The 11,965-nt window shown below is 47.1% G+C and overlaps 1 protein-coding gene across 3 annotated transcripts; it reads right to left on the reverse strand.

The window, feature by feature from the left end:
* Positions 1-145: 145 nt before the first annotated feature.
* VAMP8 (vesicle associated membrane protein 8) lies at positions 146-4,289 on the reverse strand. 3 transcript variants are annotated; one of them, XM_082357706.1, is made up of 3 exons: positions 4,110-4,289; positions 1,874-2,032; positions 146-597 (listed from the first exon to the last, which is right to left on the reverse strand). In XM_082357706.1, exons 1-3 carry the CDS (start codon positions 4,272-4,274, stop codon positions 457-459), a joined length of 465 nt encoding a protein of 154 aa, XP_082213832.1. In that variant the 5' UTR covers positions 4,275-4,289; the 3' UTR covers positions 146-456. The 3 variants fall into 3 exon arrangements, with proteins under 3 accessions (XP_082213832.1, XP_082213834.1, XP_082213833.1); XM_082357708.1 differs by lacking the exon at positions 4,110-4,289 and adding an exon at positions 3,357-3,514; XM_082357707.1 differs by lacking the exon at positions 4,110-4,289 and adding an exon at positions 2,674-2,844.
* Positions 4,290-11,965: the final 7,676 nt, after the last annotated feature.

The raw sequence follows: 11,965 nt of genomic DNA on the forward strand, positions 1-11,965 counted from the left end.
TTTCTCCAAACATATGCTCTCCACCCCTCCAACAGCTTGGGCCTCCAATGGGAGGATCTCTGCCAGAGGGCATCCTTGGGGAGAAAAGAAATGGAAGGGCCAAAGGCAAAATGGAAAGGGAGAAAGTACCTCACATGCATAGGGATACTGAAAGGTCTTTATTGCCCACTGGCCACCCTCAGTTCCATCAGTTTCCCAGCCATGTGCTGGCCCTTCTGGGTCTCTCCAACCAACTCTGAGAACACCTGAAACACAGCCACAGTCCAGCTCTCTCCTTCTGGGGACCAAGGTGCTCCCTGGGGCAGACAGTGTGGTAGAGGGGCCTCAGAGTGAGGGGCGGGAGGATGGAGCAGCGTTCCCTGTGGAGAAGGACAGGAGGGAGGGCCCCTCTTGGCACCCACTATGGAAGGTTGCCCCCGAAGAAGAGGGCAGGGTGGGAGGGGTTCCCTAAGTTACTTAAGGGATGGCACCCGTGGCAAAGAGCACGATGAAGAGGACGATGATAAAAACTATCACGCAGATGAGGACGATCATCTTCACATTCTTCCACCAGAACTTCCGAGCCACCTTCTGCGATGTGGTCTTGAAGTGCTCGGACTGTTGGGGATAAGGCAGAGTCACCCAGTGCCTCCTGCCACTGGAATGAGCATACCGAGACCCACATTCCATACATCTAAACATTTAAGTGCTAAGTTGAGGTAACAGACTGCTAAATAAAATAGTTAGTTCTGTCCTACCTTGACAAATGTACCTTCACAACCATCTGGTGAACCAATTCAAATTTAGAATTCTTGGGCTCCCTCTGGTCCCCTGCCTGCCCCCTTCTCTTCTTACCCCTGCACTGCCATGCACACTGAGGGGCCTCTGACGCGTGCCCACACCCAGGGTTGTGACACTGGCAGCACAACCCACCCTTGGGAGGGCAGACACTGGGGCTGAGGGGTACAGGCTCCAGGTGGACACATTTCCCTGGTTCCATAACTCCTGGCCACATGAGGACTGCTGAAGCTGGAGGAGGGGCCAGGGCTGTATCGGGGTTGGAACTGAGGGAAAATGCTCTTCCTCTCCCAACCTGAATTGCAGAAATTGTTTCCCTGCGCCATGCTTCCCAGATTGGGCTGTGGAAAGAAACACTAAGTCCCAGGGAGTCAAATGAGCTATGTTCAAGATTACACACAGGACTCAGAAAGCCATGGCCAGTCTCTCACCATGGACATGGAATCTTAGTCTCCAGCCCTCTGTTGAACTTTAGAGTTACTCCCTCCCTGAACAGCTGGCTTCAGCCTCTGGCTGGAGGGGGAGAAGAATGAGATCTAGCAAGATGTGTGGGAGATATTATTCCAGCCTTCAGCCAGCAGAGGATCCTGGGATCAAAGACTTTTACTCCTCTTCCCAGCTTCTTTTTAAAGCTGGCTCGGCAAGACTCTAACAGTTTTCCACCCCCTGCCTAATAACTCCTGGGGAAGGCCAAAGGCCTTAAGAGGATTTTCTGGAGCCAATATTTTTGTCCTGGGGAGGCCAGGTCCAAATGATTGTCAAGGGCAGCCTTCAAAGGGAAAGTTGATTTCATAGGAGAGAAGCCTAAGAAAGCACAGGCTGACTGAGCCATCTATCTGTCTCACAAAATGTCTCCGTGGGTCCACCCCCACATCCCCAGCCCCAGTCCCTGAACCCATTCCCTGGACTCCAGTACCAATCAGTGGAGTAGAGCAGAATCAGAAGTGGGGATTCAGCTCACATCAATTCCCAACGCAGGTAAAAAGGCAGACTTCCCTCCTGATCATTCTGCCACCAAGACCACCAAGCCTCAAGCCCCCAATAATCCTCCTTCCCCCTCTTCCCCTGGCCCCCACTGGGCTCCCCATCATCTCACTGTGGCTTCCAGATCCTCTGTCTTGTTACGGAGATGGTCCAAGTTTTCTCCCCGGGCCAGGATCCGCTCCACATTCTGGGTCATAATATTCTTGACTCCCTCCACTTCACTCCGCAGGTTTCGCACACGGTCATCTCCTCCACCACCACTGGCCTCCTCCTGGGCAGCCACACAGGGGTTAATTAGGCCGAGGGCCGGAGGGACTGAGACTCAGCCTCAGAGGCCAGAGGAGGGGGAGGCCTAAGGTGGACTTTAGCTTTTTGTAATGCTCGAACTGTTTGCAAAGAGAATGTTTTCCTGTAGTACTTGTGTAATCAAAAACAAATGCATTTTTAAGCCCCAGATGGTGAGAGTCATGCTAGGAGACAGACTGGATCCAACTTCTTTGTGGGTTCTCAGGGCACGTGAGAGGACGAGAAGCACGCTCCCAAAGCCCTCTCCACTGCTTCCTTGTTCCTCAGAGAGGGTCAGAGGAGACCGCTGAGCCAGCACCTCACAAGGCACAGCCCCACCGTTACCTATGAATTCCCAGATCCCACCGGTCCTCATTAAAAATGCCTGTGCCCCGCTCCCCCGCAGACCACCCTCCCCTAGCCTAACCCGCCCTCTCTTCAAGACAGCAGCTGGAGAGCTGCTCCGGCCTCCTGGGCAGCCTGAGCCCCGGCAACCAGGCTCCAAGTCCCTCACAAGGCCCCACGAGAGACAGCCGTTGGGCCACAAACTTCTGCTTTCCCCACCACTAAGCACCGCGCGAAGGCACCATGCCATTGCCTGCTTAAGCAAGTATGAAATATACAAACAGCAGCCTGGGTGTTGGGGGTAATGGAGGGCAAGTCCTCCCTGGCTGATGCCTCATCCTCAGGCTTTCTGATAAGGTTTTTGAACAGGGAGGGAAAAACACGGCTAAGCTCCTCCCTCCCTGACCCACTGGACTTCCAGGCACAAGCCAGGGGCATGGGTCCAAACTAGATTATCACAGAGAACCAACTTCTGACTTTTTTTTTTTTTTACAAACCCTCAGCTCTCTTCCTCATGTTTATGGAGAGGGGGCAGATTCCTTGGACTCGACGGAGAGACAAATTCTTTGGGTTTCTGTACAGGGATAAAGTGAGAGGCAGAGCGGGATTCCTGCCGCTGGGCTGGAATCTGCGCCGGGAACAGCAGCGGCACTGCCCAGGAATGTCACAGCACCCGAAGGGCCGGAGGGCTGGAGGAGGAGATGAATTAGGATCTCCCACTCCCACCGCAGCTCCACTCCAGGCCAGCTCAGGGCTCAGGGGAGGGAGGGAGCAGAGAAGGAGCAGGAACACCCGCCCAGGCAGCTCAGACCTATTTGCAGCCCAGCTGTCAAAGAACAGAGGTCACAGTCAGCGCTGGCCCAGCCCTCAGATTTTGCCACCAGCTTTCCTTTGCTGATCCCCAGCCCCCAGCCCCCTCTGGCTGCTCGTGAAATCAGCCCCTTCTTAGTCTCCAGCTCTCTCACCATGTTTCCGAGCGGCTCGGGCCTGTCGGCAGCAGGACTCTCGCCTAGTCTGTTTCCTCTCGGGCAGCCGTCGGTTCACTTCCTGCTTGTCCAACTTTCAGCCCGCCCCCGCCCACCTCGCTTCCAGAGCCTCTGTGGCCACACCTCGCGCAGGTTCCCCAGGTAGGCGGGCACTCTCCACTGCTCTCCCAAGTCTCCTGGGAAACCAGGGCTTAGGTTTAAAGCGACAGGGCCCCCCCGGCACCACATTCCTTCTAACTTGTCAGGAACAAGAAAAGAAAGATCAAGCAGTCCTCCTAGGTTTCCTGATATAGAAAGGGCAGCCGACTCCTTTTTTAAATTTTTATTATTATTATTATGTTTTTTTGGCTGCACCACGCGGCATGCCGGGGGTCTTAGTTCCCTGACCAGAGATGGAACCCATGGCCCCTGCAGTGGAAGCGCGTAGACTTAACCACTGGACCGCCAGGGAAGTCCCCCATCTCCTTTTTTTATGTTCTGAGTATCTCACCCCCAATTCTTAGAGACTGAAATCAACCCTAAGCACCCTGCCAGACCTTGTTCACATGGAAACAGAACGCACGTATGAACACTTCTTGCTGGACAACCCTTGTTCCCATGTCCGTTTTAGTGGAGAAAGCATTGAAACCCCCAAAGTCTGGAATGCTGTAATCCTGGGCTCTGGTGTCGGAAAGCTGCACACCCTGAGTGAACTTTTTCACCTGCCTGGGTTTTGCCGGTGCTGATGCTTACCTCATAGGGTGGTGGTGAGGAGTAAAAGGATAGCACATGCCATGTGCCGAGCACAGTGCCTGGAACGAAGGGCTGCCCACTGCTCAAATCAGGGAATGATGGCTCACCAACCCTCCTTTCCTTCCAGAGTTCAACAATCCTGCACGTCCCTTCCGAGGCCACCATGTCGGTTGGTGAGCCCCATCAGAAAGGGTCACGCGACTGCCCTATGGACAAGAGAGAGAGCCCAGGGCAAAGGATTTTTCCACCAACCTGGCTCCAGGCCAGAGAAAATTCACTCTTCCTGGACAGTGTTTATGGAGATAGAAGAACAATGGCAGGGACGTGCAGAAGGGAACAAACATTCCTGTCCCATCCCAGAAGAAGTAACAGTTCCAAGAGGGAAATGTCAGCGTCTCTGACAAATGCTTTTTTAAAGAGTCTAATAAATTTCGGACCACTGTAGCATTTGGAGACCCTTTATTCTCATTTATAATGAAAACTTACTCCCAATTGGATGATTATTATCTTTTTCAGGCCTGAATTTTGGGGGACAGGATCAGCCTGCTTTCACAGAGAATGTGGCTGCCCGTCTCCTCACCATCCTTAGAAAGGCGACAATGAAGCCAAGCGGAGGTGGCTCAGAATCCTTGATCTATACTTTCATTGTTCAGTACAGTAGCCACTGACCACAAACGGCCGTTGAACATTTGATATGTGGCTAGTCTAAACTGAGATGAGATGTAAGAGTAAAACACACAGCAGATTTCAAAGGCTTATTATGAGAGAAAGACTATAAATATCTCTTTAGTAATTTTATATATTGATGACACATTGGAATAATGTTTTGGATCTTTTTTTTCCCTTTTTAAAAAATAATGTGTAACGTGCTTTATTTATTTTTTCGGCCACACGGCATGCGGGGATCTTAGTTCCCCCCCCCAGGGATCGAATCCGTGCCCCCTGCTGTGGAAGCACGGAGCCCTAACCACTGGACTGCCAGGGAATTCCCAAGTGCCTTATTTTTTTACTGAGTTATAGTTGATGTACAATATTATATAAGTTACAGGTGTACACTATAGTGATTCACAATTTTTAAAGGTTATACTCCATTTATAGCTATTATAAAATACTGGCTATATTCCCTGGGTTGTATGATATATCCTTTTAGCTTATTTTATGCATAGTAGCTTGCGCCTCTTAATCCCCTACCCCTAAATTGCCACTCCCCCTCGCTCTCCCCACTGGTAACCACTAGTTCGTCCTCTATATCTGTGAGTCTGCTTCTTTTTTGTTATATTCAGTAGTTTGTTGTATTTTTTAGATTCCACAAGTAAGTGATATCATACAGCAGGGGACCCCAGCCTTTTTGGCACCAGGGACGGGTTTCGTGGAAGACAATTTTTCAATGGACAGGGGTTGGGGGGTGGGAGGGATGGTTCAGGCGGTGATGCGAGCGATGGGGAGCGGCAGATGAAGCTTCACTCGCTTGTCTGCCGCTCACCTCCTGCTGTGCACCCCGGTTCCTAACAGGATGTGGACTGGTACCGGTCCAAGGCCCGGGGGTTGGGGACCCCTGTCATACAGTATTTGTCTTCCTCTGTCTGACTTATTTCACTAAGCATAATACCCTTGAGGTCCACTCATGTTGTTGCAAATGGCAAAATTTCACTCTATTTTATGGCTGAGTAGTATTCCATTGTATATATGTATATACCACATCTTCTTTATCCATTAGTCTGTTGATAGACACTTAGGATATATTGTTAAATAAAAAAAAAAATGTTAATAAAATTAATTTCACCTGTTTCTTTTCTCTTTTAATTTGGCTAATAGAAAATTTTAATTACCAACGTGGCTCAAATTACATTTCTATTAGATATGCTGATCTGTACCTGAATATTTATGTGACGTTGGACAGATTTATGTAACATCTCTAAGCCTCAGTTACCTCCATTGTCTATGCCTGGTACTTTAAAAACCCTCAGTAAATGGTGGCTTTTGTGATTACTATTACTAAGGATTCCAGATGCTAAGTGAATTGGTGGTTAAGGGAACATGAGGGGTGCCAAGAAACAAAGGGTCAGAGTAGGAAGTTTGTGGGGAGCAGGAGGAAATGACAGAGGATTCCCGGGGAGGGAAGGACAGTTACAGCAGTTGAGGAGTTACTGGGGTCTGGTATGCCACTGCAAGCCTTGGACATACACTGGTGTCCCTGAGGGAGATGACCCTTGGCCTAGACCCAGCAACCATCAGGGAGATTCTCAAGTGCCCACAGTTGGGCCTGTGACCTGTCTGTCCTCATCTTCACCATACAGAATTGCCGCAGGCTTGGCCTCACCTGTACAAACATTACAATGTTACCCTTTGTCAGAAGACCATCTGGGAGTTCCCTGTTGGCCTAGTGGTTAGGATTCTGGGCTTTCACTACCGTGGCCCACGTTCAAACTCTGGTCAGGGAACGGAGATCCCACAAGCCACAAGGCGTGGCCAAAAAAAGAAGAAAATGAAGAAGGAAAAAAGACCAGCTGGCTAACACCTTCACAAGGTGAGACATTCAGTAAGGCACCAAACAATACTCGATGAGCAGAAATGGTCAGGGAACAAGAGAACAAAAGTCACTGATTCCTTTACAGTCAAGGAAGGCTCTACCCCAGGAGAAGGGGAGTGTCAGTCACTTTGTAAGGAAAAGACGCTACGTGGTAGGAGTTGCAACCAAAGAAGCAATTGGGGTGTGATGAAGAGTGTTCCCAGTCCCTGCGTGATCAGAAGATTTGGGCACCAGCTCTATGGCTCCCTGGTTGTGCAGTCTTAGGCAAGCTTCCCTCTGGGAGTTTTGGTTTCCTCATCTGCAAAATGGGAATAAGAGTGAAAGCTATTTTGCGGGGTTATTATCAGGATTAAATGGTATGGGTATATATTTCTATATTTCTGCTAAAGCACATTACAAATGAGAAAGGAGACTAATAGAACAAATGGAATGAGAAAATAGGGGAAGAGGAATATGAACAGCCTGCAAAGCAACCAGGCAAACTTTGTGGTACACTGGCATATATCCCAGTCTCATTTATGGCCCAAGGGGGCAGTTGACTCCTGTACCTCTCAGGGAAAAGGCTAGCGAACAAGAAGAAAGTACATTCAGGAGGCTCAGTTGGAATTGCTCCCTGAAAGATCATAAAGCTCTCCCCACTGCCAAGGCCTCTTTTGTCTCCAAAACCCTCTTTATAGACTGTTACACCACTGGCCACCCCATCTGTGACACAGTCACCCCCATCTCTCCCAATGTGCTCTTCCTTTCTGACCGTGACCTTAGAACCCAAAGCTTCTGCCCTTGGCCATCTTATGGCTCCGCGATAGAGCAACAGTTCTCTATGGGGTTGATTTTGCCCTCCAGGGGATATTTGACAACGTTTGGAGATATTTTTGTTTGACAGAACTGGTGGCGGAGGTGTGCTACTGGCATCTAGTGGGTAGAGGCCAAGGATGCTAAACTTCCTACAATGCCAAGGACAGCCCCTCCCCCCACCTCACCCACCCCGCAACGACAAAGAATATGCAGACCAAATGTCATACTGCCAAGGTTGAGAAACCCTGCTCTCCCTCTGGAAGTGCAATCAATGCCTTTACAGTTTCAACAGCCATTTATGGACGATCCCCAAATCCGTACATCACTCTCAATTGCCACTGCTTCCTCTCCAATACCCTGGTCAGTCCACAGACACATCCGACAGCCAACCCAAACCCTTTATCTTTTCCCCATGTTCCTCCTCCTGGATAGTACTCCCATTCTATCAGTGTCCCAAGTTAGGAACCCCTAAACCATCCTACACACACAACGGGACATCACTAAGTCTTGGTCATGTCTCTCAAATCCACCCCCTTCTTTCCATATCAGCTCGTGCTTCCTAGGTAATGCCGGGCATTATCTCTTCTCTGAACAATTCCAGCCACCTCCAAACTGACCTTTCTTTTCCCATCCATTCCTCCTGGGGTTGCTTGTTATCTTCCCAAAACACTGATTTGAGTATGCTGCACCTCCAGGGTAGAGCCCAAACTCCTTAGCTTGGCATTCCAAGATTGCTGTCAACCTGCTTTTTGAAGCTTATCTCTCATGAGACTCACCTCCCAGCCCCCCAGTCATACGAAATTACCTGCCCTTCCCATAACACACCATCCCCTTTTATACCTTTGCTCAAGTGGACTTGTCTCATGATGAGTGAATATCCTCCTTCATGCATCACTGTCTATGGCAAGTCTATTCATATTTAAGACATTGCTTCCATGAAGTCTTCCAGATTTCCCCACTGAAGTTAACATCTTCCTCTTCTGATCGCCATCACACTGTATCTTTTATAGAGCTTATAATATGCTTTGCCATTAACTACATACACATTTGACTCCTCTGAGACTCTAAGTTCTGTGAAGGCAGGGGCTGTGTTTTTACTTTGGTACCCCTCGTAGAAAATAACATATATCCTGCACATAGTAGGCACTCACTAAATGTTTAGGGTATTGAATTGAGAGATCTGAAAGAGGGCTTCTTTCTCCACAGTACAGACAGAAAGAGAATTTTTATTAGAAAAAAAAACCATGAAGAAATTCCTTTTGTAAATTTTGGACTATTTTATGGATAAATGAATGTTTGATGCCATGAGTCTCTATATATTGGTCCTGAAAGGATAAACTGGAAATCAACACCTTGAACAAAAACAAGTTAAAATCATGGGATGGAGAGGTGAAGAGTTAGCACAGCTCATTTACTAGCTGTAGTTCTCTTACACAGAATGCTCTCAGTTCACCCAAGACTACTGAGAACTTTTGATTTCCCTCTCTCCTCTCAAAATTGTACTCATCCTTTAAGGCCCAAGTTTTCAAAAAAACTTTCCTGATTTCTCCAGTCATAATTCATTTCTTCCTCAGTGCTCCCATAGCACTTTGAACCTCACTTAATTCTTATGACTTCCTACATTTTATTATTATTTTATTATTTCTATATATTTTTATTATTATACTTCTATAGGACAGAGGCCACAACTTAATCATTTCTGTTTCCTCCTCTGTAACTTGTCCAGTTCTTGGCACATAACAGACCATCAACACTGAACTTAATGGAACCATCTAACTTTGAGTGATCCTGGAAGATCTAGCCCAAACTTCCCAACCCACACTGTATTCATTTGGACTGGGATTTGACAGTGGATTAAGAGATCCATCCCCCTAAATAGATCTATGGCTTCCAAAGTGACTTGGCCCCCCTTGCCTATTAGGATGACCTAGAAGTGGGCCAGACCCTCAACAGCAGGAACACTTGTTAGCCCAGTGATTCCACCTGCCAAACACAACTGTGCCCAATAATCTCTACTTTTACATCTACCCCTGCCGCTTCTTCCCTTTAGGATAGTGGTTCTCAGCACATGGTCCATGAACCCCTGGAGTCTTTAGGGACAAAACTACTATAATAATACTGAGATGTTATTTGCCTTTTTAACTGTGTTGACATTTGCACTGATGATGCAAAAAGCAATGGTGGGGGCTTCCCTGGTGGCACAGTGGTTAAGAATCCGCCTGCCACTGCAGGGGACACGGGTTCGAGCTCTGGTCCGGGAAGATCCCACATGCCGCGGAGCAGCTAAGCCCGTGAACCACAACTACTGAGCCTGTGCTCTAGAGCCGGTGAGCCACAACTACTGAGCCCGTGTGCCACAACTACTGAAGCCCACGCGCCTAGAGCCTGTGCTTCGCAACAAGAGAAGCCACCGCAGTGAGAAGCCCGCGCACCACAACGAAGGGTAGCCCCCGCTCGCCTCAACTTGAGAAAGCCCACGCGCAGCAACGAAGACCTAACACAGCCAAAAATAAATAAATAAATTAATTAAAAAAAAAAAAAAAGCAACGGTGTCAAAACTGCTGGCAACTTAGCAGGAGTGAGACAGTGGAACCAAACTGTAGTAGTAGTCATTGCATTCCTTCTTGCCATGCGTTTGCAATTTTTAAAAAATGCCAGTGTGCAGCCTAAAAAAAAAAAAAAAGAAAGAAAATAAAATGCCAGTGTCAATTAAGAACACCCTTAATGAAGAAGTACAAATTAATAATTTTATAAACTCTTGACACTGGTATACAGATCTTTTTACTATTTTGTGTGAAGAAATGGGAAATATGCATACAATGCTTCTGCATACCCAAATACGATGTTTCATAGTTTCTAAGCAAAAGCACTTGTGCAATTAAACTGTGAGCTCAACTCACCTTTGTTTGTTTTCAAATTAATAGATTTTATTTTTTTGAGTAGTACGGACAGTTCCCATACACCCCTTCATGCTCTCCCTGTTTCTCCTATTACTAACATCTTGCATTAGTGTGGTATATTTGTTACAATTGATAAGCTAATAGTGATATTAATAACAAAGTTCATGGTTTACATTAGGGTTCATTCTTTATATTATACATTCTATGGGTTTTGACAAATATATAATGACATGAACTCACCATGACACCATTAGAGTATCATACAGAATAGTTTCACTTCTCTAAAAATCCTCTGTGCTACATTCTTCTCTCCCTTCCTCCCCCCAATCCCTGGCAACCACCGATCTTTTTGCTATCTCCATAGTTTTGCCTTTTCCAGGTTATCACACAGTATGTAGCCATTTCAGATTGGTTTCTTTCAGTCAGCAATATGCACTTAAGCTTCCTTCATGTCTTTTTGTGGCTTAATAGCTCATTTCATTTTATCACTGAATATTCCATCATATGGATGTGCTAGTTTATTTTACCCATTCACCTACTGAAGGACATTTTGGTTGCTTTCAAGTTTGGGCAATTATAAATAATGCTGCTGTACAATCACATGCAGGTTTTGTGTGGGCATCAGTTTTCAACTCATTTGGGTAAATACCAAGGAGCACAATTGCTGGATCATATGGTAAGAGTATGTGGAGTCTTGTAAGAAACCGCCAAAACTGTCTTCCAATGTGGCTGTACCATTTTGCAGTCCTACGAGTAATGGAAGCAGAGTTTCTGTTGCTCCACATCCTCGTCAGCATTTGTTGCTGTCAGTACCTTGGATTTCAACTACTCTAATAGTATCTCACTGCTGTTTTATTTTACTGTATTGTATTTTTTGGCCATGCCAAGCAGCTTTCGGGATCTTAGTTCCCCAACCAGGGACTCAACCCGGGCCACAGCAATGAAAGTGCCTAGTCCTAACCACTGGATCGTCAGGGAATTCCCAAATTTGCAATTTCCTAATAATATAAGATGTTGAGCATCTTTGCTTTTGTCTTTTTTTTTTTTTAAACAAAGTACCATTTTACTTGAAAGGACATTGGACAAACTATGGTTATTCAAACTGGTGCATTTAGCAAATATTTTCTCAAAAATGAAAGGAGCCGGTTCGTTCAAGGAAAAAAATAAATGGTATTTGTTGCCAATGGTAAATTTGAGCTTTCAAGTGAAAATTAAAAATTTGAAAACTTGTATCTGCCACTGTGAGCCTGGCAGCTTCCCAACGTTTAAGAGACTCTGCATTTAAAAGAGCTGTGTAGGGCTTCCCTGGTGGCGCAGTGGTTGAGAATCTGCCAGCCAATGCAGGGGACACGGGTTCGAGCCCTGGTCTGGGAAGATCCCACATGCCGCGGAGCAGCCGGGCCCGTGAGCCACAATTACTGAGCCTGCGCGTCTGGAGCCTGTGCTCTGCAACAAGAGAGGCCGCGATAGTGAGAGGCCCGCGCACCGCGATGAAGAGTGGCCCCCGCTTGCCGCAACTAGAGGAAGCCCTCGCACAGAAACGAAGACCCAACACAGCCATAAAAATAAAGGAATTCCTTTAAAAAAAAAAAGAAAAAAGTTAAAAAAAAAAAAAAAGAGCTGTGTAACTC

Source organism: Balaenoptera borealis (genome assembly GCF_965194805.1).
Source record: "Balaenoptera borealis genome assembly, chromosome: 15".
Taxonomy (NCBI): Eukaryota; Metazoa; Chordata; class Mammalia; order Artiodactyla; family Balaenopteridae; genus Balaenoptera; species Balaenoptera borealis.